Source organism: Bombyx mandarina, chromosome 07 (genome assembly GCF_030267445.1).
Source record: "Bombyx mandarina strain Sakado chromosome 07, ASM3026744v2".
NCBI classification, from domain to species: Eukaryota; Metazoa; Arthropoda; class Insecta; order Lepidoptera; family Bombycidae; genus Bombyx; species Bombyx mandarina.
Window position 1 is genome coordinate 8583856 of NC_143214.1, and position 22786 is coordinate 8606641.

Sequence of the window (22786 nt, forward strand, 5' to 3'; positions counted from 1 at the left end):
ACAACAAAAACGTTCACAGAACCCAAAAAACGTTAACTTGTTGAGTCATAATGTTACAGAAACGTGTTTCGATTTCAAATATCGAGAGCTTTTTGTTGAGGAAAAAGCTTGCTAAAAGACGACCACAAGTCAAAACTTGACGTTTTGTTGTTAAATGATTAGAAATGGATAACAAATATTAAGGTTACCATTTTTTTTGTTGGTATGTTGGGATTGCTATTGGCCCAGAGGTCTTACTAGTTTCACCAACAGAGGTAGGCGAGCACGGATTTCAGCTAGAGTAGTGGGATGTGCTAACCACTGACCGTGGTAGCTTCTCCTACCTCTGCCGAGTTCTATCTCGGGCGGGGATTAGACGTCCGCGCGCGAGAGAGAGATAGAGAGAGAGAGAGAGAGAATACACTTTATTGCACACCAAAACACAATTTACATTCAAAAAACAATCAAAAAAGCAGATACATTTGTACAATAGGCGGTTTTATCGCTAAAAGCGATCTCTTCCAGACAACCGTTTAATTTATAGAAATTCTGGAAAATATAAAAAATATAGCAGGTATGTTGCGGTGTACTATAGATAATAAATACATTATTATAGAAAATATATACATACTAGCGACCCGCCCTCGCTTCGCTTCGGAAACATTAAAACATACATGAAACAAAACAAAAAAAATTTTTTTTAAAAAAAAGTAGCCTATGTTCATCAGGGACAATGTCGGCTTCTAATGGAAAAAAAATTTTCAAATCGGTCCAGTAGTTTCGGAGCCTATCCGAAACAAACAAACAAACAAATCTTTCCTCTTTATAATATTAGTATAGACAATAAACGCGAGAGTGCAGACGAGTCCAAAAAATACTACAATTTCGAAAATTCACACTCCTAGTAACCTCACTAGTGACGTCATTGAACGATGTAATTATTTAAATTAATTACCCATTTAATTATTTAACCGCGAAGTAATTATAGATTGTACTTTAATTTACGTACAACGATTAGTCATCTACTTCATCGTATGTTACGTTACTGTGCTGTTTAACTTCAAGTCAAAAGTTAGAATAATTTAATATATATTTTTATTAATATATGATTGTCATATTGCTAGACATATGAATGGTAAACCGTCGACGTCGCCCAAAGCACGTCATTACGGATCCTCCTGATCCATTAACGGTGCTTTTAGGCACCACAAGCACCGGTCGCCGTCCTCGTCGAACCCGTCGCTTGCGACGAAGAGCTCCACGAGCGAATTAACCCATAGACACAGCCCTCTGAGTTTCTCGCCGGATCTTCTCAGTGGGTCGCGTTTCCGATCCGGTGGTAGATTCTGCGAAGCACTGCTCTTGCTAGGGTCAGTGTTAGCAACTCTCCAGTTTAGCCCCGCGAGCTCACCTACAAACGTTAGGGTGAAGCTGAAATAGCCTCTCAAGGCTATCAGCATAGGTAGGAAAAGGTAGGTGCTAGACATAGACATTAACAATGTAAATGCGGCGACTCACTCAGTTCTATAGTACCACGAATTCTAACCGGAACGCGTTTCTGAATCTGCAGAAATATGCATAAGTAGGAGGTAACTACACGTGCGGGCTCACAATACGCCTCTCCACCAAGATCTAAAACAAACCTTTGTCTAAACAGTCCATTGAGATACCACGTGTTTGTCCGACTTAATGAAATGATGATTTATTAAAAAAATGAATAATTGTGTTGCATTAAACTTGCTTGCATTAAAGCTACCTATATCAATTATATTTCAAAATCGTTGACAGACGGCAAGTGGCAAGCCCCTGGTGTTGCTGATGCCCATTAGTGACGGTGACTACTTACCGTCAGATGAACCGTGTACTCGTCCGCCTGCAATAAATTAACAAAAACCTGCAACTAATCTGTTTCATCACTTACACACGAGATATGAGTCGTCTATTATCAAAGGTGGCAATCTGTGCATTTGGACAAAAATTTTTTATTGATATGTCAATTCAGATTGATTTGAATATAATTGTCTCCTTCAAAGAATACGGTTCAAAACCTGTATTAAATAAAGGTTAATAGTTAACCTGTTATTTATCTAAGATGTCGTTCCGAAGAGTTTTGTGACTGCCAATGGAATACAAAGTCAATAATTCGTTTTTCTGATTTACCAATCATTGTCCAAAAGTAATATTGCCGGCTTTGATAATAGTCGTCGACTCATATGAAAGTTTATTTCCATTAACATTTCATAAGACAAAACAATATCCAAAGCCCATTAAAAATGAAAGATTGGACAAAATAAAACGACAACAAACTAATTTACATATTATACGACTGTTTATAATTATCATTAAAAAGTACACAAACAGTTTTTAATGTTTTATTCAAACTTCGCTCTACCAATACTTTGTCGGTACAAGCGATAAGGAAAACAAATACTGTAATTATTTCACTAACTAAGTAGGTACACGCTTCTGCACTGTTTTCAATTGTATATACAAAAGAAAAATGAAACGCGACTGCGTCATTTCTAAGAATTTGACACTTAAAATGTAATTAGAGAACAAGCAAACGAAGCAATTAAATCAGTTTTATATTCACCTAAATTTGTTAATGTTTTTATGAATTCACTTCTTCTACCCGGAACTCATTGAGATTGTTCAAAAGATAAGTTCGAGTATCATCTAGTCTAAAAGTAGGAAAGTTTATTTTTTGCCTGCCTATTTTTTTATTTTTTTCTTAGATGGGTGGACGAGCTCACAGCCTACCTGGTATTAAGCGGTTACTAGAGCCCATACACATCTACGATGTAAATGCGCCACCCATCTTGAGATATAAGTTCTAAGGTCTCAAGTATAGTTACAACGGGTGCCTCACCCTTCAAACCGAAACGCATTACTGCTTCATCCATTCGTCTAATCATTTGTTTTTAATACATTATCATTGTTACCGTTCCGCCAAGTTATTAAAGTCGATAAATAGGTATTTTTTTGAGACGTGAGCTCTGTGTTTCAATCGGTAAGTAATTACGCAGATTATAATTTTTGCGAGTTTAATTTCTAATACACGAAGTTATTTTTTCAACGTTGAGAGGTGCGTTAAGTATGCGTTTTATTAGAAAAAAAAAATGATTTTTCATCTTATTACCACGACTAGCGACCCGCCCTCGCTTCGCTTCGGAAACTGTAATTTATTATTGATTTCTCCACTATTTAATGAATGTTATTATACATATAAACCTTCCTCTTCAATCACTCTATCCATTAAAAAAATCGTATCAAAATCCGTTGCGTAGTTTTAAAGATTTAAGCATACGTAAGGATATAGAGACAGAGAAAGCGACTTTATTTTATACTATGTAGTGATAACAGCCCACGATGACTTTTACAGGTATTTCCAGAGACCTAACGCGGGTATGCTTCTGTCATTGTTCATACCATTCGCCTTTAAGTGAACTCGGTGCACTTAAAAAACTTATGCCTTTAGAAACAATAAAAAAAAAACGAGCATTGACAGAGTTTTGTACTGTTTCATTAAATTGTGTTTATTAGTAGCTGACCCGGCAGACTTCGTAGTGCCTCAATCGATGAATAAAAGACCTAAACTTTTGTATAAAATAAACTTAAAACAAACAAAAGGAATCCGTCCGACGGGGGACACATCAAAGGAATTATTATTAATATAATATTTATTTTTTATTTAATTCCGAGCATTTTCATAAACATTCTCTGGACTTCCACAAATAATTTAAGACCAAAATTAGCCAAATCGGTCCAGCCGTTCTCGAGTTTTAGCGAGACTAACGAACAGCAATTCATTTATATATATATATACAGATTCCTATCGACAGAACGCGATCGATAGATGGCCAGGTGTTCTGCACGTATTGCATTATACACCGAGTCTTGACCACAGATGGCAAAGGCCTTTGAATTTTTTATGCCCAGCAAACCGGCTAGCCCTTTCGATCGCAAAGAAATTCAATCGTTAAATATCCGATTATTTTATTTGCCGTTGTAGAATCGTGTGGTATTTTCTTTTGCTGCGATGCGATATTTTCATATTACGCAGCCGTTTTTGTAGTTAATAAATACGATCAGGCGCAAGATGTGCTGAATTACAATTTTTAAATAACAACAACTGGCCGAAAACCGAAGGAAATGGAAGCTGAAATGGTACAAAGAGTCACGAAGGGCTCTTACGACATGACCTTTAGCAATGAAGCATGCGACTAAGAAGCAGAAGAAGGCTGTACTAGTGTTTGTTCAATGATCGAATTTCTAACGTAAACACTACAAGATTACGATTCGTTTTATGGTAAGCATTACATTTCATTTTCTATTTTAATTTAAATCTCTCACTTGACGAAAAATATATTCCTTGGTACATAATAATACTTGAAGGATCTTTAACTTGGCGATTACGACGAAGACATCGACGGGCGAATTAGCCCACAGACACAGCCCACTGAGTTCCTCGCCGAATCTTCTTAATGGGTCGCGATTGCGTTGCGGTGGTAGATTCAGCAAAGCACTGCTCTTGTTAGGGCCAGTGTTAGCAAACACTATCAGATTTAGCCCGTGAACTTACCTACCGAATGGTGAGCTACTGGACTAACCTCTTAGGCTGCGGCGATTAGGTAGGGGAAAAAAGAAAGATCTTAATTAAAAACTTTAATAGAGAATATATTACAATTTGTCCCGTCATGAGTTTGAAAGCTTGCATTAACATGCTGTTCGTAACAACACTGTGATAAACACCAAAATACAGAACATTTTCATAATTATTCACGTAATACGCTTATATCGAAGCACGGTAGGTCTGGATAATCACAGCGCTGCAGCAGCGGAAGCGAGAATCTTCGCTAATTCCCCGTAAATCGACGTGTTTACCACCGTCATACAAATTCTAACGACTAATCCCTAGATTCATTCGTTCGTTCATTTTTATCGATAAAAAAAGTATCGATATATTGAAATCCCTAATGTAAATATCTTATATTAACGTCTATAGGATTATGGTAAAATATATACTGGATTTTCTTCATGTGAGTGACTAATAGCTAGAATGTTAAGACTCAATTTCTGATTTCATCCGAGACACTTTAACCTCACAAGAGTAAAAAAAAGACCGACCAGTGTGCTACGTTTTTTACGTTCTCGATAGCGTAAAAGTTAACTCAATTTTGTATGGAGTTGGAACGTTTGCTGACGTTTGCCGCTAGGGGCGCTGTTTCAACTGCATAGAAATTTGAGTTAACTCTTACGCTATCGAGAACGTTAAAAAACTCGCACTAAGCACACTGCTTGTACTTCATCTTGACGTATTCTGAGACCCCGTTAGACCCACATGCAGTAGCAATATTGCATTCTAGTTTGAAGAATAGGGCAAGAATTATACAATACAGATATCCGATCTCATGTCTCGAGGTGGATGACTGAATTCATGTTTTGATATCGATTGATTTCGTGAACCATTGAATGGCATATGACCAGACCAGACAGTCCAGTTAAAAAAAAGTATAATCTTGATTGGTCATATATAAGCCACGGCACCATGATAAAAATTCTAAGTAAGCGTAGCAACTGTAAATACCTATAGAAAGTTTCAAGTCTAACCCGTGTGCAATATGCGAACGGAGAGAACGCGATCAAACAAACAAAGCAAGAAACTCGCATTCTGATACTCTATTAAAACAAACATATTCAAAGTATGATGATGTTAGAATAGTTAGATGAGGTCGGACTTTAAAGGCTATGCGGTGCGTCTATTTGCGTGGGAACCGTATAGGAAACTAATGGGTTTACCGGAAAATGGACGACAGCATTTTATTTCCTGACTTGGATAAACGGACCCATAGAGTTAGAGCGGAAAATAGAAATAGAACAATTTTTATAGTATCTTTTTTTTTTACCATTTTTTTTTATTAAAAATTAACCCGAGATTTCGAAACCTGGTGTTAAATTGTACCAGAGCCCATTGGCAGGCCACATAGCGCAAAGATCGGACCGCCGATGGGGTAGACAGATCCTCGAGTGGACACCACATACATACTGGCAAGCGCAGCGTGGGATGGTAGCCTATCAAATGGACCGAGGACCTAATGAAAATGGCTGGGTCACGTTGGATGCAGATGGCAACGGACAGACCACACTGGACATTAATTGGATAGGCTTATGTTCAGCAGTGGACTTGGAAAGGCTGAGGTGATGATGATGAAATGCCGCCGCGTACCTTGAGACATGAGTTCTAAGTCTCAGTTCTATAGTACAGCTGCCCTACTTTTAAAACCGGAACGTATTACTGATTCGCGACATAAAAGGGCAGGGTGATAGAAATAGGTTGCTGGAGTAAGCAACTTACCCGTGTGGGCTCACAATACGGCCCCCGATCAATGTAAACTGATAGTTGTACAAAGCAATAGCTTTCTATTATTGCTACTAAGCTCATCGAGTTTGCCAGGATTAGTTCGTTGAGTAGTGACGCCTTCTATAACAAACATAATACACAAAGTGTGTTTTTCTTAAGGCAACTTTACAGTCCTCGTAATTTTCATTTGACTATTAATCTAGCCCAGAGGTTCCCAAACTTTTTTTCTCATAGACTACTTTCAAAATTTAGCTGGTTCCGGTGGACCCCCTGTAGCTGCTAAATTTTCACCGTATTCCCAAAACTCGACTAAAAATGTGAAGATTAGATTTAACTATGGAAATTTGCGGTGCGGCTGAGTTACACTGGATATGTTATGTGCGAGTGTTTAGAAGGAACAGTCGCTGAGTTTCTTAAAATTTTATCTGCATTGATAGGTGAAGTCAAGCCAATAGTTTAGCTCTTAACTATTGAAAGCAAATATGATTTCTTGGAACCGCCCGCTTACGAATTGTGAACCCCTATTTTTTTGTCACGCCAACGCAGACCTCCGTCGAGTCTCCCGTGGATCCCTGGTGGTCGATAATAAACTTATTTTATTTTAAAATCATTATTTAGTTTCTCTATTAAGGGTTTTCAGTGACAATATTTACACAGCTCGTAAATTTTTGAATGGATCTCCGGGGATATGATTTTAATTAGATCGCCTGCGATCTATGCGATTATTACACGATTTATGCAATATAGTTTATGATTACTTTAGGTTGGGTGTCGAGTTAAAGCGGAAAATAGAAATAGAACAATTTTTATAAAAATTTTTTTTCAATTGAATTTGTTTTTATTAAAAATTAAACCGAGACTTCGAAACAAATTCGTAATTTGTGGCGGGCGTTGACGTTCACTTTTGTTATGTTCACCTACTCCGGTAACCATTTAATAACAGGTGGACCGTTCACCTAGAGTAGTAGGTATTCACTAAGTGACCGATATCAGTTATAGTAACCGGCAAACATCGTGAGCAAATGACCTTGACTGCGCAGAACCGAATTTTAGATCACTTTGGTGGTGAGGGTGAGGCGCGACGGCAGGGGAAATCGTATCGAGCGCGTTATTGGTAGATCAGTCGAACCTTGCGTCCCGCACCGCATTCCGCATTCCGCTTGCTCCCAAAAGTACGCTTGCGTACAGTGAAAAGTCTATCGTTATTAATCGTTAAGTTATATTTTGTTATAATTGCTTGTTGACTTTGTTGCCATTGCTATTTGTTGAGTGTTTGTTGATTTTTTATAAAAAATACACTATGCCGCGACAAACTGGTGTAGGATTCAAAAGAAAGGGTAGAAAAATTGTGTACGACGTATATTGCTTCATTATAAAACAGGGGAAGAATGATATTATGGAAAAAGTAAAACAGACTTCGGAAGCAACAAAAACATCAGTGAGTACTGTTAGGTGCATTATTAACGAAGCTAAAGACTCTGGCTTGCTCATCGTGCTTGGGACTCCGGGTAAGAAAAGATCAGGGAAGAAGAAAGTTACCGGAATGGATAGTTTCGTTCAATCTGTTATAAAAAGATGTAATCATAATAACTACATAACAAGCAGCGAAACTCCGTACCGTAGAAAGGCTTCGAAAATTTTAAAGAAGATATACATTTTAATGGCTCGGAATGAAGTTTACGACGAATTATGAAAGAGCTAGGCTTCAGATGGAAAAAAAAAACAGAAAATAATCGGAAGCTGGTAATTGAAAAAAGTAACATTCGATTACTACGAATCGAATATCTTCAAAAAATAATTAATTATAGACAAAAAAGAAGATCGAACCGACCGAGTCGTAAACTACACCGATGAGCCCTATGTCGACTTATCACGATGATGGCGACTCGGGTGATGAAAACAGTGATGATGATAATGGTCAAGATTATGATAACGAAAAAAAATTACAAATACCAGCTTCGCTTCAACTGAACGAAGACCTGGCAACAGCTCTAGTTTTGACTTAATAGAAGGAATATCTATTTTACACCAAGATTAAATTATTATAATTATTAACCTATATTTTTTGTTGATGTTCTAATAAATATATAAATAAATACATATGTTGATTTTAATAATTTAATTGCATTATGACGCAGAGTAAATAATGTTTTTGCACGTGAGTATACCATGCGCAAACTTACCCCCACTACGTCAACAAATGCTCAAGAAGTTTGCCGGCTATTATACCGAGGGGTCAACATGAACGAAAGCTCATTTTGGACTCAACTAGATCTTAAAACCTAACCCTATTATTATTAGCAGTTTATAAATTCTAAATTTAAGCAGTTTATAATTATATAAGTTCTAAATTGAAACTGTCAAATCATTTTATAACTGTTCGTGTACTAAGTTGTTCCAAGAATTGATTTATATTTTACTTATTTACATTATAAGAGTGAGATTATATAATATCATTAGTTAATGTCTTTGGTTTAGTGTCATATAAAAATCATTTTCATTTTTCTCTAAATATCGAATTTTCACTTACATAATATTCACTCTACAATCAAATTAAATATTATTTCGTATAATATAAGAGATTGGTATGAACTTAAATCGACAATAATCGAATCGAGGAGAATCGATCCAAGAAAAATCGTTATATTGGACAGTTACGATTTTAAAAGATAAATCGCTTGAATTGAAGCCACTCCCTGCGGACCTTATAGAGAGTTCTGATTAATAGACATATGTATATCAATGGAGGACTTGATGTGTAATCAACTTGTTTATATTGCACGCTATGTATTATACATTGTACGTGCATTTAAATAATTTTACTTACATAATAATTCTCGATAATTCCATTCTCACGGATCGTTTGGAACCTTTGGATCTGCGGAGGGTTGTCGGTTCCCTCTGTATTTTTTAGCGTATGTTTTATGGAGAGTGCTCTGAGGAATTGTTTGAGATGATACCATCATCTCGTTTTTACCATCGCACCGCCCGCCACCGGAGTAGAGTTCATCCATACTAGCTGGAGCCACTACGGTCATCCACAGTGCGCTTCCAGAGATCTTTTTTGCCACGTACCATCCGGCTTTGGAATGAGCTCCCCTCCACGGTGTTTCCCGAGCGCTATGACGTGTTCTTCTTCAAACGAGGCTTGTGGAGAGTATTAAGCGGTAGGCAGCGGCTTGGCTCTGCCCCTGGCATTGCTGACGTCTATGAGCGACGGTAACCACTCACCATCAGATAGGCCGTAAGCTCGTCTGCCTATATGGTAATTAAAAAAATACATTATGGATGGATAAAAACAATGGATGCAATGTTAAGTCTATTCGAAAACGATATTTCCAGATTCGTATACAAACGCTTTGATTAGTGGACGAGCTCACAGCCCACCTGGTGTTAAGTGGTTACTGGAGCCCATTGATATCTACAAGGTAAATGCCTCACCCACCTTGAGATATAAGTTCTAAGGTCTCAGTATAGTTTCAACGGCTACCCCCACCCTTCAAACCGAAACGCATTACTGCTTCACGGCAGAAATAGGCGGGGTGGTGGTACCCGTGCGGACTCACAAGAGGTTCTACAACCAGTAATAAAATCGCGCTGACTCCGGCCGGTTGATTCTGGTGTATTCTTCAGTTGAAAGCGACGTGATTACAAGTTGAATAATAAATATTGAACACTATCAATATGGTTTATATACTCACTTAAATGACAGATTAAAAACAAAAGCAAAATCAAATGCAGTAACTTCGTAGTTCCATCTTCGAAAGTCTTCCTTTATAAAAATTTTTTTTTAGACATAACCTTGCAGTAAGTAAGTTTTAATACCTTAGTTTAAGGAGTATTTAATTGTCTACTAAACACAATTTATTTCATTAAGCTAGCATTCTTAGTTTCCGAGATTTATAGGGTTTTTTTGAGTGACCCGGATTCATTGCTCTCGAGTGTATAAATAAAAAACTATGAAACGAATTGACGCAGTTAACAGACTAAATTCAGTAGTATTACAATTACAGCATTACCGGTATTTATTTTCAATGAAAACATGAATATGACGGCGTTAACGATATTTATGTTATATAGCACGTGCAATAGGAGTGACTCACACAAGCCAGGTGCGCCGGCCGTGTCGTTCCACTCGTAAACAACAGCTGCAACAGAAGTGACTCATAAGCCAGCTGCGCCGGCTAGTATAAAAAGGCGGAACGTGCCTTGAAATGAACATTCGTTGGACTGCGTTTGCCTGGTGCACTTACTATATCCTTGTTACGTTGTGTGATTCAGTGACTGTTGTACGTACTGGTTAAAGTTGGACAAGTGTTAAAGTGAATTGTTAAGATAACATATTGTTGATTAAATCAGGAACCAAAAAGTGACATCGTTTTACTTGGTGTTCAACAAGATAATATCTACCCTCAAGCTTACATCAGAAGTGAGATCAGGACTCTACTCTCACTGGCGTGACGTGTTTGAACATGTTCGAAGTACAGCAAAAAAAAACATGATGCAGATCAGAATACTAGTATTGGTACGCCACAAGAGCGTGAATGCAGCATACGTAAGTCGTGTAATAACGTCTCTGTTACCTCGATGGAAGATCTGAGCCACGAAGAAATCGTCACATCTTACATTCTGGCTCATGTTGCCCAGTTTGACTGTCGACTTCATCACATGGCATTTACTAACGGAAATACAACACGTAACAAGCTATTGCAAGAAATTAAGGCAAGTGCAAATCTCAAGTGAAACTTCGATCGCAATAATGGATCTGTCATGACGAGTGGGTAGTTCCGACACGAATCGTTTTTAAGCCAATGACTACTGCTAGAGTTACATGGCACTAGTACAGTAAACCAGGACATGAGACTGTGAATTGTCGCTGAAATTTTAGAATCTACTCGATTCAATACCAATAACACTACACGTTCGATGACTTCGGGCTCCAGCAAGCAAGCAAACAAGAAAGCAAGCAAGTTTCCGTGGGGAAGAAAAATTGACACATCTGAAGTCGTCGTGACCTGTAAGATAAGACGTCCGGTGCGTTCGTGTCTGGCGATGCGGCGGTGTTCGGGTTCCGCTGGCGGATGCAGGTTTTTCCGGTGAAGTGCGTGCTTGTGCGTGCTTGACATGTGTTCGCGGTTGGCTTCCTCAGTGTGGGAGTAACATCGTGTAAGAGAGGTGGAACCCGTAAAATTGTAGTTTGCGTGGTGGCTGGTAAGATTTGTTGCGATAAGAAGTTTGCATGGTGGTAAAATGTCTTGTGAGTCTGCACAGGTAGCCGGAGGTGAGACTTCCGCGGTCGTGGCCCACCCAGTCCGCGAGAACCGGGCAGATCGCCTCGACGGTACGGAGGCCGGCCGACGGGTCCGCCAAACGACGAGACCACGCCTCCAGCACGGACTGCCGATATTGGAGCCCCCGCGCTCCGGCTGCACTTGCGCTAGGGCGCGCCGCCTCGTAGGAGACTGTGAGGTATCATTGAATAACTCTGACTGCGATCGCGCGCTGCCGGCGTCGCAGCGCGGCGACGTTCTCGTGGGTAAGGACGTGGCACCAGACGGGTGCTCCGTATAGTGCCATCGACCGCACGGGTACCATCACCCTGCCTATTTCTGTCGTGAAGCAGTGGTGTATTTCGGTTTGAAGGGTGGGGCAGCGGTTGTAACTATACTGAGACCTTAGAACTTCTATCTCAAGGTGTGTGGTGCGTTTACGCTGTGGATGTCTATAGGTTCCAGTAACCACTTAACACAAGGTGGGCTATGAGGTCGTCCACACATTAATACGAAGAGCATAATCAAACGAAATTAGATACGAAGTTTAAAGGGCCGTTTAAAGTAGTTGAAGTATTGGATGGTGTCGATTTAATTTTGACTCTCACACATTCGCTTAAGGCTCGAGCTGCTACTTGCCTCGCAAAAATACAGCCTGGTAAGATATCCTGGCCTACTATTAAAGAGATGCTGACAAAATTATCTAATGATGCAAGACCACTTCGACCTGGTTATTAAATTTGAAATGGAAAGCAAAAAGGGACCAGCTGAAGCCGGTATCCGGCTATGGCAACTTATAAAGAAGATTCCCGACGCTAATGTGCCAGAACAAATAGCCACCGGATTTGTTATATCAATACTGTCGCAGTGTGATGAAAGAATCCGTCGGGAATTGAACTCTGATTTCACACATTACGTGGCTTTACCCTCAAAAGAAAAAAGAAAAAACGAAGATCCTGATAAAGAACTAAAACGCTCTCGAAGTTTTTTTCCGTGGAAGCTGCCATTTCTGCGGAAAACCTGGGCATCGTGCCGAAGGGTGTTGCGACAGATACTGCTCTCAAACTTTTTTCGATATTCCAGCAAAACCTGAACAACCTCCTCATCCGTGGGCGCCCGGCTCTCGCCTGCAAGTCAGCTGTTACGTGTGCGGTGATGCGAGTCATGTAGCTTCTGGGTGTTCCATGCGCTACAAGAAGAAAAACTACACTGCTCCAGGTGCTGTGGCAGGTGCAACCAGAGACGTCAACGTGTGTTCCAGAGCTTCAGTGTGTTACAGATAAGTGGTTTTGGCTTCCCCTTTATGTTCCATTCAGGGTCAGAATTTAGTCTTATAAAACAAAGTCATAGTAATTTATTCAATGGTAAGCGGTTTCATGAACAAGTCACTCTTTGATCTGAAAGTAACTTAGACCAATCATGATAGTAAGAGCACTTAGGGGATATTCAATTCGCCCTTAATAGTGCACGTTGTCGAGTTTACTCCAATAGAATAGACGTTTGCCGTTCAGGGTAGTTCACTTGAAATATCTTAAAGTTTCAACAGAGTGATAATCCCTCTAGATTAGATCTTGATTTAGCACGGTCGAAGACCGGCGAAAACATAAAAAAAAGGGCACAAACAGAAGCTTGGTTTAGTCGAGGCAAAGCTAAAGTCAACCTCTTTTCCGCTGGGGATTTTGTTTTCGTAAATTGACCGAAAATGTAAAGGTCCCTTCAACATTACTGCTACAAATTTCCCCATGAAAACTTACGTGAAATACCTCGAGGCCCGTCAGGCCTACTAGAAATTTCTGAAAATTATAGTGACGATGACGTGACGGCGTACACAGATGGGTTAATTAATCTTGTTCATGAAACTGATCTTAATGATGACGACTCTATCACTGACAATAGAAGCGACATTTTTGTCCGCAAATAGCGATACAGCAAACATAGTCTGTGGGTAGTGATACAATGTCTGTAAGCTCAGGCACCTCAGGTGCAGGTGTTGGAAATGTAGAAAACGATGGTCGGTCTCGCACTATTTCTGAAGAAATTCCGTATAAATGTTCTGGTTTAAGAAATGTTTTAACAAACGCTACCGTACACGCAGATTAAAAAAAAAAAAAAAAAAAAAAAAGAGAATTGTATGTGGCTAGAGAGATGTTAATCCGGACTAGCAAAAAAAAAAAAAGAAAAAAAAAAAAAAGAAAGTGTGAAGTCATTGAAGGGTCTGTCCGGTCCAATGGCTTGGCTATAGGGATTTTCATCCAGATTAGCCACAACAATTAGCTACAGGGATTGCGATTCGGTCTAGCATTATCCGGTCCAGTTCGAAAAACTGAAGGGATAACAATTCCGGTCTAAGTTAAAAGGGACATACTTACATACCTGAAGAGTTTTAAATGAACTGGCCCAGGTATGTAAGCAGTCTGAAGGTTATTTATAGCCAGTATAGGATTTTCTGAAGAATTATGCGAACCGAACCGTACTAGATTGTTAATATCATAGACCACGTTTTAAGTTGCATCCGTTAATGTCAGGATGAACGAACACGTTTGTTGTTCACAGACATACCATAAGAATGCGCGCACGAGGACGAGCGCACGTCAGTATGGCCGTGACGGCGTTAACGATATTTATGTTATATAGCACGTGCAATAGGAGTGACTCACACAAGCCAGGTGCGCCGGCCGTGTCGTTCCACTCGTAAACAACAGCTGCAACAGAAGTGACTCATAAGCCAGCTGCGCCGGCTAGTATAAAAAGGCGGAACGTGCCTTGAAATGAACATTCGTTGGACTGCGTTTGCCTGGTGCACTTACTATATCCTTGTTACGTTGTGTGATTCAGTGACTGTTGTACGTACTGGTTAAAGTTGGACAAGTGTTAAAGTGAATTGTTAAGATAACATATTGTTGATTAAATCAGGAACCAAAAAGTGACATCGTTTTACTTGGTGTTCAACAAGATAATATCTACCCTCAAGCTTACAAATACTTGTAATTTAATTTAGGGTAAAATGTTTGATTAATGTTGGGTGTTTAGTGTTTTATGTACATTGCATTAAACATTGATTATGATTTGAAATATAATCATATTATTTATAAATTGTTTATTTGTTTTTAATATGTAAAAAAAATATTATAGTAATTGTTATAAACGCCGTAAAATTCTTTCCTTAGATAATTCTACCTGACGGTACCACATCGGTTTTAGGGATAAATCCATCCATTTTAAGTACTTTTTGTATTTAAACTTTTAAATAAAAAAAATTTAATTTGTTTTGATTTTATATTGGTGCACAATAAAGTTCATTCCACTTTTCTAAATTAACATTCTGGCGTTACTAATCTTGAAAGTGCCACGTGTAGTGACCAATTTTGAATCCAGTTGCGTCCTAGTATCTAATCTCACAAGAAGCCGGTCTCCGGAAGTGCTAATCTCTCAGGGAATGTGTTCGTAATGCAATTAAGCTGTAACTAATTACCCGGTCTCTCTTTGTATCGCATACAAAGAGAGTTATATTACGAAGCGACAATTACAAAACACATTTCCCGTAAATGGACACGGATGTTAGATCTACCTAAAAGCTAGAGGTGGTTTTTAAAGCGGTAAACGTATTCAAACGGCAAACTTACGTGAAACGTATGGCAAATTTGAAATGTAATGTAATGTACATGTTCTTCTTCTTCTTTTTCCAGTGCCTCTTCATTCCTAAAGATTGGCCGTTAGCTTCTTGTATTCATCTTTATCAGCAGCCAGCCGGAACAGCTGTTCGACGGAGGCAATACCGGTCCACTCCCGGAATGTACATGTAATGTACTTTATAAAATACTACTACAGCTTATACGAACGCGCAGCAATGGGGGGTGAAGGTCTATACTCTTTCTCAGCGCTCCAGCTATTTCTATACCGAATTTCGAGACCGACGACATGCTAAAGGTTGCCAGAATCCGTTGGATGCAGGCTGCGCAAGATTGGTTATTGTAGTGGACCTTGGGGGAGGCCTATATCCACCTTTTTTTTACTACCTATACTGATAGCCTTGAGAGGCTATATCAGCGTTACCCTAGCGTGTAGGTTAACTCTCGGGGCTCAAACCGGAAGTGTTGCTAACACTGGCCCTAGCAAGAGCAGTGCTTCGCAGAATCTACCACCGGATCGTAAACACGACCCACTGAGAAGAACCGGCGAGAAACTCAGTGGGCTTTGTCTGTGGGTTAATTTACTGGTCAAGCCCTTCGTCGCAAGCGACGGGTTCGGCGGGGACGGTGACCGTTGCTTGTGGTAACTAAAAGCACCGTTCATGGATCGGGAAGATCCGTAATGACGTGCTTACGGCAACTTCGACTGTTTACCATTTGGCTCACAGAATCGGATATGATATCCAGCAGTGGACGTGGGTGGGCTTAATAAAATAATGAAATTCGAGTAATCTTTGAACGAAGCTTGTTTTCTTCTCCAAATTAATCTTTGTGTATGAAAAGAGCAAGAAAATTCAATGAGTTCCGAAGAAACTAATTCTAAAAATAGCTTGTTTACGTTCTGCTACACGTCTTTAGATTTTTTCTTCTCTTTCGGATAATAATCTCTTTTTATTATTATTCTTCAATATACGGACACACAGGATTCTACTGTTTTATTTTATATGTTGGTATTTTAAGATTACGCATTAGCTTTTATTGAAAACTGCTCATTCTATAATTACCTATTTTTTCGAACAAGAGTATGACAATAATAATCGTTCCAATATTAAGGAACGTTATTTTTGTTAATCAAACCACGCTTTTCCGCGACTAGTAATACTCCTTGTCGTTTTATCTGTTTGGTGAGTGAAATGCAAACTGGATAATCCAATAGAGCTTTCTCTGTCTGAGAACACTAACTAACAATAATAATCAATTAAACATTACAGTAATTAAAATTATACAAAACTATTTTTTAATATGCGTTGCAATCGCGGACCGATGTTATCAACGGTTTCCATGGAATTATGAAGAGCCGTCACAGCTAGCAGGAAAACTGCGTTTTAAATAAATCCATTCATGAAAGACCTCTCGATTGTAGAATCGAAAGCTTAAAACCAGTGCCTTATAATTTGGACGTTGCGTTCTTTCCGTTTTAATGTTCTTAGCGCGTTAGGGCAAGCGCATCGCTCATAACTATCTGTAAACAAGGATAATGGTATTGTTTATTTATTCAGTTAGAGAAAGACCGAGAAAGAAATGTAAGTTGTTCGTGTTGCAGTGAAAGTTAAAAACGCAACAAAGTAAGTGCGATTGATCTGTGAACGACTCTTAAAACAATATTGTGATTTTGCGCGGAAAATTGAAATGCCTAGTTTAAGTAATACTCGGTAGGATACTCCAGAAAAATAGACAATTCTATATGAAAAACAGAAGGAAAGCAACTATTATACAAAAATTTTGAAAAATCTTTTTATTTTATTTTTTATTAGATTTTTTTATTGTTTAAATGGGTGGAGAAGTTCACGGCCCCCATGGTGTTAAATTATTTTCTGAGCCCATAGATATTAACACCGTAAATGCGGCTACCCTACTGGAGACATGAGTTCTCAGTTTTAAATAACAGTACAACGGCTGCCCATTGAAACCGAAACGCTCTCTTCACAGCAGAAATGGCGGTGGTACTTACACGTATTGGCTGAAAATACGCCCTAATAACAGTAGACGAGTAGACTATTTGAGTAGTCTTTGTACTCGTATTCAAATAGGATCACTCTACAAAACTTGCATACGCCCCGTCATGACCTATGCAAGTGTAGTGTTCGCTCACGCGGCCCGCACCGACTTGAAACCCCTTCAAGTTATTCAATCCCGTTTTTGCAGGATAGCCGTCGGAGCACTATGGTTCATAAGGAACGTGGATCTCCATGATGACCTGGAGCTTGACTCAGTCAATAGGTATCTACAGTGGGCATCATTGCGCCACTTTGAAAAGGCGGCACGACATGGAAACCCTCTTGTCGTGGCCGCCGGGAATTACATACCCGATCCTGTAGACCGAATGGTCGACGTCGCCCTAAACGCGTCATTACGGATCCTCCTGATCCTTAACGGTGCTTTTAGGTGCCGCAAGCACCGGTCACCGTCCTCGTCGAACCCGTCGCTTGCGACGAAGGGCTCGACGAGTGAATTAACCCACAGACACAGCCCATTGAGTTTCTCGCCAGATCTTCTCAGTGGGTCGCGTTTCCAGGGCCAGTGTTAGCAACACTTGAGTTGAGGTTTGAGCCCCGTGAGCTCACCCACATGTTAGAGTGAAGCTGAAATAGCCTCTCAAGGCTATCAGCATAGGTAGAAAAAAAAGGTTAATATTAGATGCAGTGAGACGGAAACCTTTCCTCGCGATTGAGTGCGGTCAGTGGTCGTAGTTAGGCGTTAGTGCGGTAAGCACAACTATATCTACCTGTTCACGTGCTGTAGCAGCGATACTGTTTGCGTGTGATGTTCGTATTTCGTTGCAGTATACAGAAATACCGGCAACAGGTCGTTTCGGGGATGTGTTAACTACAACACAGTGATGTTTATAGCCATTAATTTTACGCTCGCTGCTCGGCGGTTGTATGCGTCTTTTATTCAAGAAGCCGTGGGTATTTTAAAATAATCGATTGGATCCCGTATTTGTAGATTACTGTTCGCCTTTTTATTGCTCAGATAGACGGACCAGCTCATAACCCACCTGGTGTTAGTTACTGGAGCCCATAGATATCTATGACGTAAATACGCCACCCACCTTGAGATATAAGTTCTAAGATCTCAATATAGTAACAACGGCTGCCCCACTCTTCAAAACGAAACGCATTACTGCTTCACAGCAGAAATAGGCAGGGTGGTGGTACCTACCCGTGCGGACTCACAAGAGGTCCTACCACCAGTAATTACGCAAATTATAATCGTAAATATTTGTTAAGTATGTATTTCATTAGAAAAATCGGTACCCGCCTACGTGACTCGAACACCGGTGCATCGCTAGATATGAATGCACGGGGCATCTTATCCTTTAGGCCAAGACGACTTCATTCTATGACGATTGACTTCGATTAAAATTTTGCACACGGCCTGTCATCAGCAAGCCTAGATACGGCCAAGATGCTAATGCAATTTAAGAAAGCATTTGAATCTCGTATGAAGAAGGATAAGCCATTAAAGACATTCCAACGTTAGTTCTAGTTTAATTAGTAAATACTATTCTTTCTCATGTAGATAATTATTATTATTATTATTATTAATACTTTATTTCAGTTTTTTTTTTATAACCATAACATTTTGTTAGTAGTAATTACTTATATCTATGTTAGTGACTTAAAAAATCTAACACATAACTCTCATTATATATATATACATTTTATACCATTACATTTTTTATTTTATTTTTTTCTCCTTCCAAGTGCCTACTGCAAAGGCTATTGATCAGCAGTCCCTCGATCTTGCTCGATATGATTCTCAAAAGACTGTTGCCACTGTCACGAACACGACGCAATAACGATGCACTTCTCTTCCGCATTATTGCAAAGAAGTCATCGGTGTGAGATGTCGCAAACATTGTGGATGCACTACAAAAGCGCGGCAGTGACAACATCATCCTAAACGCATTATTATATTATATAGATAAGAAATTGATTTCTAAAAATAGACGAGAACAATAAACGGGAAACATATTAGGTATACCAAGCCAAATATAAATTGGTAATTTTATATTTCGCGAAACCGCTGTGTATAGCGTACCTATAAAACTTTTGGGTCCACAACCTTACACGGTAGCTTGTGGACTCGTTATTTAACATCTTTCCCACACACGTCATCTGATAAATAGGCTACACTGGCTTGACTCATTGAAAAAGATCTACTCTGACTTCGAGGAAAAATAATCTAAATATTTTCTGGCAGCCACCCGCCGTAATTTTACCCACACCATAAATTCCGCGCTTACCTTGAGTTTCACGTGTGATACGTAAATTGAATATATAGCTATCCGTTGTGCATTGATTTTAGGTTATATCCCTTAAATGCATGATTTTATGCATGATTTTATTTTTAGACCGAGAAAAAATATATTTTGGAGCCATGAATATGCTGATTTAGGGAAAAATAATAAAAAAAATATTTTTTTTATTTTCATAGCTATTTTTATTAAAAACCATTTGTTGCAGAACTACAACACTATGTACTCACTGGACAATAACTACATATGAAAATTTTTAAAACAATTTTTGGTTGTGGTAAGACAAAGAGCTACTCCACACTTCTCACACCTGTTTTGCGTGTATCCCTTGCATCCAGGCATTTTGCATCTGCTGCGAACACAATTACCAGGCCAGTGACCAACATTATCAGTCCTTATGTCCTTAGGAGGAATATGTTGAGCTGGTCCTCTCCTTTTTTTTGCTTGTATTTCCATTTCAACACTGTTGCTGGTACTTGGCCTTCCTCTTTTGTTGCAGAGTTCAAATGAGTTATTTACTTTGGCTAATACCTCAGCTAGTTCCAGTCTATAGTTACATAGGTTTAGAACTGATGAATTGGCTTCAGTTATCCACAATCCTTTGAACTATTTCTGATGTAATAAAATGTGAAAAAATACTATAGGGAGTACCAGTAGTAGCCTCATCCTTCAGTTCAGGTGGGTATGTAGTGTCTCCATGAAAAGCTGTCTGGTCAGAATTCAAAACAATTTTTTTTACCTTCCATACGAGTCCTCTCATAGTTGCTCGGCGACTAGCTTGACTTGTTGAGGGGAATGGAACCTGTGGCACTTGATCATTTGCTGTAGCTTCATTTATCAATGGCGGGTCTCCTGCCATGAATGGATCATTATCGGGGTCATCACTTTCCTCTTCTAATGGACTCTCAAGATCGTGAAGCAAATCGTCTCCATTTTCATAAAAATTCTCATTACCTTCTGTATCCGAGTCCTCAAGATCATCTTCCGAAATCTCTCCATCATTTATTAGAGCTAAATACTCTTCTATTTGCTTTTGATTCAAGTATGGCATCTGAAAACCAATAAAAGTGATAGTTAGTAACTAAACAGGGACATTTTCTAGTAAATGCATATTGTTGCAGATTTACAACAACAAAATAAACAAAATTTCCGAACACACCAAAAGTTTTTTTTATAACTTATAAATTGTACTGAAAAGAAGATGAATTATTACGTAAAATAACTAATTTTGTTTGAACGTACCTTCGAAAACCAAATAATTACACTGCAAAGCAAATACACAATTTTCATCCGCTCCAAAATTACGATCGGCTTTGATTTGTCAATTTCAATTTAAATTTGACAGTCGTGAAGAAAAAAAGTGTGTTGCCACTCGATTAAATATATCACCATGATAGTAATAATCCTGCAACAGCATGCATTGAACTCATACTAATAATTTTATGGTCGTTTGAATGGTATGTTGCAGTTTTACTACTTTATGCATTTAAGGGATATACGTTTGCTGCACATACGAGATTCGTATATAATAATAATAAATAAATAAAAATATAATAATGAAGGTGTAGGAGAATGATACCCGGATCTGCTTAGCTTACTAGGCAGTTTTAATAATGTTACGCGGGTAAGAGTAACGCCATCTATCGCCGAATAGCCGAAACGAATATTAAAGGAACTCATAACGCCGAGAAAGCTCGAGAAATACAACGCCATCTATTTTCAGATAGCGGAAACACACATCGAAGCTATTCAACTTGCCCAGAATGTTCTGGATAAATCTAGGGATGTCGTCTGGACTATAAAACCGTTGCAGTGATGGCACGAAGGCAGTTAGTAATCGGAACTACTCGAAGCGAAACAGCGAACGGATCACCTGAAGCGAAGCGGAAGAAATGAATTAAGAATTTTAAAGTGTTCTGTGAGAGTTCCAAGTGCTAATACGTTTTTAATTTATACTTCGGTAGAATTTTTATTTATCCCGAATCCCAGCGCGTAACAATAATAAGCCATATACGATAGTCAGTGGTTAACATGCAGCGATCCACCGCGGTCGCCGACGCGAATAAACATGTAATTATATTTATTGTTTTATTGACTACCCCGATGAGGTTTTCGGAGGACAGTACACACCAACCATAAATGACCTCACCAGAAACCTCACAAGTTTATCACTGGTGGTAGGACCTCTAGGGAGTCCGCACGGGTAGGTACCACCACCCCGCCTATTTCGGCCGTGAAGCAGTAATACGTTTTGGTTCTAAGGGGAGGGCAGCCGTTGTAACTATAGTGAGACCGTGGAACTTATATCTCGAGGTGGGTGGCGCATTTACGTTGTAGATGTCTATGGGCTAAACATTAGAATGATTGCTCAACATTACTTAGGTATTGAAGAATTTGATGTAAATACAATTCCTTGTCTTGTTATGTAGATATGATGACTAAGTATGCAAATGAAAGAACCAGCAAAAATATTATATTGGTTTCTAAATTGAGCTCGGGTCGTAGTTGAATATTCTTCAATCAAGGAAGAATGTTTAACAAATGATGGCAAAGGATGACTTTTTTTTGTATAATAGCTTATACAACATGTGATGGGTGAAGTGGTTCGTCTGCTCGTTGTGTCGAGAGTTAAAAAAAATGAAATAAAAAAGGAAGCCTATCAGCATTCCTTGACAACTACGTCTCATTTTCAGTACAAAAAGTCAAAGAACGACTTTTCCTCGTTTATACGATATTTTCAGATACTTTCATAATAATGCGCAGTTTCCTACTAAAATATATGGTTAAGTGTTATGCAAAACGCATATAACGTAAGAGTGCCAAGTAGTATTCTGACATAAGTACTGATAGCAACTAAAGTATTTGCTACTTTTTTTAGAAAATTATTATTTAAATTACTTTTTATATTATTTTTAAATAATCGAAAAGCTTATTTGATATTTAAATGCTTTAAGCATTTCAAAACTTACATTTACTTTTACTCTAATGTAACGATACAACTGTCGTTACGTAAGTGCCAATGTATAAATTACCGTAAACGTATTAGGCTCATAAATTCAGAAAAAAATCAGACTTTTTTCGAGTACACTTTTTTGCTTGACTGTACAATGACACTGCATATGTTCTGAGTACCAAGTTGCGGCGACAATGTCGCCGAGAGCATCGCCTCACACAGTCTTCGAGTCCTGAAAAATGTAATTATGCTACGGCTGGTTTTATTACTTTG

General features: G+C 38.8%; 1 protein-coding gene and 1 long non-coding RNA gene across 2 annotated transcripts; one reads left to right on the top strand and one right to left on the bottom strand.

Moving 5' to 3' along the window:
- The first annotated feature begins 3770 nt into the window (after nucleotides 1-3770).
- On the top strand, nucleotides 3771-21639 carry LOC149502655 (uncharacterized). The gene is made up of 3 exons (XR_016323322.1): nucleotides 3771-4288; nucleotides 15297-15409; nucleotides 21284-21639. It is a non-coding gene; the product is annotated as an uncharacterized LOC149502655 (long non-coding RNA).
- LOC149502656 (uncharacterized) lies at nucleotides 19792-20867 on the bottom strand. The gene is made up of 2 exons (XM_089728673.1): nucleotides 20803-20867; nucleotides 19792-20611 (listed from the first exon to the last, which is right to left on the bottom strand). Exons 1-2 carry the CDS (start codon nucleotides 20848-20850, stop codon nucleotides 20144-20146), a joined length of 516 nt encoding a protein of 171 aa, XP_089584799.1. The 5' UTR covers nucleotides 20851-20867; the 3' UTR covers nucleotides 19792-20143.
- Nucleotides 21640-22786: the final 1147 nt, after the last annotated feature.

Coding starts and splice junctions, on each gene's coding strand:
- LOC149502656 (XM_089728673.1), bottom strand. CDS start 20,850: ATGAAAATTGTGTATTTGCTTTGCAGTGTAATTATTTGGTTTTCGAAG. Junction 20,612..20,802: donor TAATTATTTGGTTTTCGAAG/GTACGTTCAAAC, acceptor ATTGGTTTTCAG/ATGCCATACTTGAATCAAAA.